This window comes from Dipteris shenzhenensis, chromosome 19 (genome assembly GCF_047967505.1).
Source record: "Dipteris shenzhenensis isolate YYH24624 ecotype China chromosome 19, Dip_SZ_1.0, whole genome shotgun sequence".
Lineage (NCBI taxonomy): Eukaryota > Viridiplantae > Streptophyta > Polypodiopsida > Gleicheniales > Dipteridaceae > Dipteris > Dipteris shenzhenensis.
The window spans coordinates 31,722,260-31,728,259 of NC_141614.1; the positions used below are offsets into that span (position 1 = coordinate 31,722,260).

The window sequence follows — 6,000 nt, forward strand, 5'->3', positions numbered from 1 at the left end:
TGATGCATTGCCTCCTTTAGAGTCACCTCCTCCTCATGCATCTGAGGGTTGCATACTTGGCAAGATGCATAGATTTTCTTTCAAGAAGGATGTGCAGTGAAAGCTACATGCAAATTACAGCTTATTCACAGTGATGTATGCGGTCCCATTAGGACACATTTTGGGGGTTATATTTTATTATGTTACCTTCATAGATGACTTTACCAACTACACTTGGGTCTATGGTCTCAACACAAAATTAGAAGTGTTTATGCATTTCAAACACTTTGTGGCTATGGTTGAGAATGAGACAGGACTCAAGGTGCAGACACTTCGCACAGATCGAGGGGGGGAGTATATGTCTCATGAGTTTGAGGCATTCTTGAAGGAGAAAGGCATCACACATCAGCTTACAGTGAGGCTTACACCTCAACAGAATGGCAAAGCTGAGCGCAAAAATCGCACTCTTATGGAGATGGATAGATGCATGCTCACCAGTATGAAGTTGCCTCACAAGTTTTGGCTTGAAGGCCTCATGTGTGCCAACTATATTTTGAATCGGGCTCCCACAAAGGCTTTGAAGACAATCACTCCCTATGAGGCATAGCATGGGAGAAAGCCTTCAGTGGACCATTTCAGAGTTTTTGGTTGTGTTGCATATGTCCACGTGCCTGTGGAGTTTCGACACAAGTTGTCAGATAAGGCACTTAAATGCATTTTTGTGGGTATAGTTCACAAAGCAAAGGCTATGGTCTCTACAATCCTGCTTCACGCAAGATTTTTGTTAGTAAAGATATTATATTCTCTGAAAATTCAGCACATACACATGCTGAATTTCAGATTCCAGCTTTTTCAAATGATGTGTTTGAGGGGATGCTTCCTATAGCATTTGGTTCCTCAGCTGAGGTTCATGCTGAAAATCAGAATTTCCAGCAACCTCCTCCTGATCCACATGCCCCGATTCAGCCATCGGTTGATTATGTACTTCCACAAGGTGTGGATGAAGTTGTCAGGCAAGAGATTCAAGAGATACATGCAGCCAAAACAATCCGGAATTGGTTGCTACAGACTCTCAGGGAGAGTAGGCTTGAGGCCCCATTGCCTGGCAGGACTCGTAGTGCAGTAAGGCACGCAGGGGGGGCACTTTCAGTTGAGACAGCTTATGCAGGGACTCTTCTTGATGAAGAGGAGCCTGACTCTTTTGAAAAAGCAAAGGATAATGTGCATTGGATGCATGCAATGCACAATGAGTTGCAGCCCATAGAGAAAAATCAGACTTTGGATGTTGTGGATTTGCCACCAGGTAAGCATGCCATTGGTACCAAGTGGGTTTTCAAGGTGAAACGGAAGCCAGATGGGTCTATTGACAGGTACAAGGCAAGGGTAGTTGCCAAAGGTTATGCACAGAAGAAGGGCATAGATTATTGAGGATACTTTTGCTCCTACATGCCGGATGACCACCATACGGTCAGTTATTGCAATGGCTGCAAATTTTGTTTGGAATGTCCATCAGTTGGACATAAAAACAGCTTTCCTTAATGGGGACTTGCAGGAAGAGGTTTATGCCAAACAACCTCCCGGATTTGAACTTTTCCGGCAATGCACTTCAGGTTTGCAAGCTTAACAAAGCTTTAGATGGGCTGAAACAAGCCCCACATGCATGGTATGCCAAGATAGATGCATTCCTGGCAAGTAAGGGATTACACAATAGTCCCATGGAAAGCAGCTTCTACATCAAGAAGGATGGGGGGGATATTTTGGTCATCATTCTTTATGTAGATGACATGCTGCTCATAGGGTCAAATGAGGATATAATTGCAGATTTTAAGGCTGAGTTGAAAGCTGAATTTGACATGACAGATTTGGGCATGCTAAATTTTTATTTGGGGATATAGTTTATACAAGACAAGCGTGGCATCGTTATGTCTCAATCCAAGTATGTGCAGAAGCTCTTGGATAGGTTCAACATGTATGATTGTAAGCCTATTGCCACTCCCATGGAGCCGGGGCTGAAGCTTACTATGTATGATGCAAGTGAATTAGTGGATGTCACACTATAGAGCTAGGTTGTTGGATGCCTCATCTACTTGTGCAATACATGGCCCGATATTCAGTATGCAGTATCTCAGGTGAGCAGATATATGCACAACCCAAAGACAACACATTGGCAGGCTGTAAAACACATCTTCCGTTTTTTGCAAGGCGCACAGTTTTTTGGCTTGATGTTTCCCAAGGGGGGTGACTTGCAGTTGCATGCTTACAATGATTCAGATTGGGCTGGAGACTATGATACCAAGCAGTCCACTAGTAGTAATTGTTTCTTTTTGGGCAAAGCTTGCATTTCTTGGATGAGCAAGAAGCCGTGAGCATTGTCTACTGGAGAATTCCCGTGGGGGGCAGACGGTGGGTTTGGTGTGAAGAGGAAGTTCCTGGACTCATCTACATATGTAATTTCAGGATTCCTGCTCACCTCTCCAGCTGTTTTCTCCTCCTCAAAGCTCTTGCACTGGAAGTATAACTTGTGAATTGCTAACCCTACTGTGCATTTTAATAATACATGTGGAAGTGTGCTTTAAACAATGCTGCCATCTAGTTTCAGGTCTGATAATGAAAATTCACAACAGTATTAGCTTATTTCAAACTGGATTCTAACGATACTGCTGTAGTTTAACGAGTATTGATCGTATCATGCAAGTATATGCAACTCTTGTTTGATTGGGTATATATGTAGGAAAGGGGCAGGATTTCTTTGAACTTTCTTACTGGTGATTATATAAGTTCTTGCTAGGTTCTAATGTACTTCTGGATTGCTTGCAGGGGCAAAGGGCTCTTGACTTTGTGCTCAGAAACCAGGGACTTATTGATAAAACACTATTATTTGACATAGAGCTTCTGAAAGTAACCCCGACCTAGTCATTTTGTTTCATAATTTTCTCTGTGCCAAGGTAGTACAACAAAGGAAGTTACTTCAAAATGCCATTTACCTCTCAGTGTTGATGCATCTTTTCCACAAAATGAAGTTCGAGTTGAAGCTAAACTTATTGTTGATGTTTATAGTCACATTTTGGGTTTGTAGACTAATAGGTTCTTTACTTTTGAATATGCCATCTTCAGCAGGGGGAGTCCTAGTGGACTTTTCCACTGATCATGTTGTAGTTTTCTGCAAAGAAATTTTAGAATAGTCAATTTACTGTTTCATATAATAACAATTAGTATGCATAGGGTAGTGTGTGGGTAGAGTGGCATAGTGTGATGGATCCTGTCTCCTTCCTCAGGTTCCTAACATGGTGTATGAGGCTAGATCTCCCTTGTAACCTCTAGTCTCCTAGTCTATGCTCTTGAAACTTGAGAGGGAGTCAAGTTGTTCATAAAGGCTTCTGAGAGCTGTTTGAAGAAAAGCTTGCAAAGGGCTTGTGAGTAAGAGTATGAGAGAGATCTAAGGACTGTTGAAGAAGAGCTCAAGCCTCAAAAGGCTGAGCAAGGATTTCGAAAGTGGCTCCGCAAACAGCTAAAAGTCTACCATTGTGGGACTCTACATGCCACTGAGAAAGGTCTTAAGGACCTTACGTTGAGCATTACAACAAGCTGTATCTATCAAGGCGAGTCCAAGAACAAGCTTTGAAAGGCTGTTTCAAGCTCGAGGAGGACCCATATTTTAGTGTGGCAGTTCCTAGTGACACAATATTGCTTAAGCTCTTAGTGAGGCAAATCCTAGGCGGATGAGATGCATGAGTAGGTCGGACACTTTGCAAGAGCTAGCAATGGAGGGATCTTATAGCCCAAGTTATACTTGAGTAAGGCTTTAGCTTTTGGACAATGGTTAACATTTGAGGTAGAGTGGAGGTTGAGCATGTAAGAGAGACGTGAGGCAGCATTTGATGAGGATTCTGAGGCATTGAATACTCTCACTGCATGTCTAATGCATGCATTCTTTGCATGTCTTAAGGATAGTCTTTGCATGGGCATAAACCTGTCTCTTGCAAAAGAGAAATGGACAAAAACTAGCAATTTGTATGAGGGGAAGCCATTGGTGAATAAACTAGACGTGAGGGCACAATTGTTAAGCATGAGAATGAAAGAAGGTGAACCTATATCATACCAATCGGATCAAAAATTGGTGATGAGGAGTTTGTGGAGAAGAGCTGAAGGAGCTTACCCTTGTCATTTGAAAACATAAAGGTTTCAATGATTGTTGGAGGGACTCAGATTGAACAAGATGCACTCAGAACACTGCAAGTTCATGAAGAAGCTAGAAAGGGTTTACCTAATGGAGGAAATTATTAGGATCCCTAATGTCAACGACAAATAGAAGACCAAAATAAAAAACTTTTGCTATTGGCATCAAAATCATGGATACAATCATGGGCTTAATCATCCTCAAGAGCATGCTAACTAGCAAAAGAGAGGTTAAAGACGAAAGTGTATCAGTGAGCTTTGCCGGAAAGAATAATATGTACATGTCACAAACTCAAAGGTTAACAATTTAACTCAATAAGAGCGAGTGGCACCTTAGGTATTCTCAATAGTGACCATGGATAACAATCCAACTTAGAACGAGTTAGGCAAAGCCAACCATTTGTTTTATATTCTTGCTCAATCAGCATTGCATAAGCGAGATACAAGGTTAAATTGCTTTATTGATAATAGAGCTAGAATCTATTGCTTTATCAAAATATTCTTGCAAAGAAATATGAGGTGAACTTATGATATTTTGTGACAACATGAGCGCAATTGCATTAGTAAAGAATTCAAAAGTTCATGAGAAGGTGAAGCACATGAATATTTCCTAGCATTCTATTTGCCATCAAACTGAAGTGGGAGAAATTCAACCTATCCACTGTTTCTTTGAAGATCCACTGACATACCTATTCACCAATGCACTGCCATGATCGAAATTAAAAATGTTTAGAGAACTTTTATGTATTATAGACATAAAACCTTCAACAGAAAAACCAGATTACAAGTTTCATAGCAATTAGTATGCATACGTTAGTTTGTGGGTAGAGTAGTAGAGTGTCCATCCACATATAGATATAAAACCTTAGAGAACTCTTATGTATTATAGTCATAAAACCTTCAACAAAAAAACCAAATTACAAGTTTCATAGAAATTAGTATGCATACGTTAGTTTGTGGGTAGAGTGGTATAGTGTCCATCCACATATGGATATCAGATATAACACACACACACACACGCACATACACACGCACACACACACACACACACGTGCGCGCGCACGTGCACACACTTGCGTATGCACACAAGCACGCATGTGCGCGTGCACGCGCACACACACACACATACATGTTACATCTTCCTCTTATATAGGTCCTCTCTCTCCTCCTCTATACGTATTCTTGCTCTGTTGGTCCTCTCTCCCTCCTCTTGGAGTTCCTACTCCCAATTAAGATTATTGTGTTCTCTTGAATCTTCTTCTTGCCCAAAGGTTTGAGATCTTGTACAACCAAGTCATGGGTAGTTACTAGGATGGAATGTCTATAGGAAAGCATCATAGAGGGCTTTCAATTAGCAAAACTATTGGTGGCAAGATACTGGCTATACCATTGATTTTATCCTTCATCCAAGTTAGTGGGAAAAAGAATTGTATATGCATTCTCACGAGTGAGCCCGTTTGTGAGGCATGCATTGAGGAGGCACCTATATGGTCATTAGCATATTTATTCCTTGTTCCTTTCAAATGTGAAAGCTTGATGTTTATTTACCCAAGAACTTGTTGGAGTGTTTCAAAAGCATGCATTCTTTCACCAACACCCCAACAAGAGCCATTCCCCTAATACCATCTCTCCTCGAGCAGTCACTCTACCACTTGCCCCCTTTCAACATCATGCGCATTGTAGATTCTCTCCTATTGCAAGTAGGGGGTAGATTTTGAGCACATTGTATCACATGTCACTAAGTTATAAATGTATATTCAAGGGAATAACTACAAAGCACTTGACTTTTTTTAAATGTAAATCCAGAATCTTATGATGGTGTGGGCTTGTGTTCCGCCTTCATAC

General features: G+C 41.1%; 1 protein-coding gene across 5 annotated transcripts in view; it reads left to right on the forward strand.

The window, feature by feature from the left end:
- The window catches only part of LOC147890349 (FKBP-like peptidyl-prolyl cis-trans isomerase family protein), a 106,683-nt gene extending 103,667 nt beyond the window's left edge, over window positions 1-3,016 (forward strand). For all 5 annotated transcript variants that reach the window (XM_087390666.1, XM_087390669.1, XM_087390668.1 and 2 more), the window contains one exon: window positions 2,797-3,016. In XM_087390666.1, the coding sequence (XP_087246792.1) occupies window positions 2,797-2,892 (96 nt within the window). In that variant the 3' untranslated portion in view covers window positions 2,893-3,016. The remainder of the gene's footprint in view (window positions 1-2,796) is intronic.
- Window positions 3,017-6,000: the final 2,984 nt, after the last annotated feature.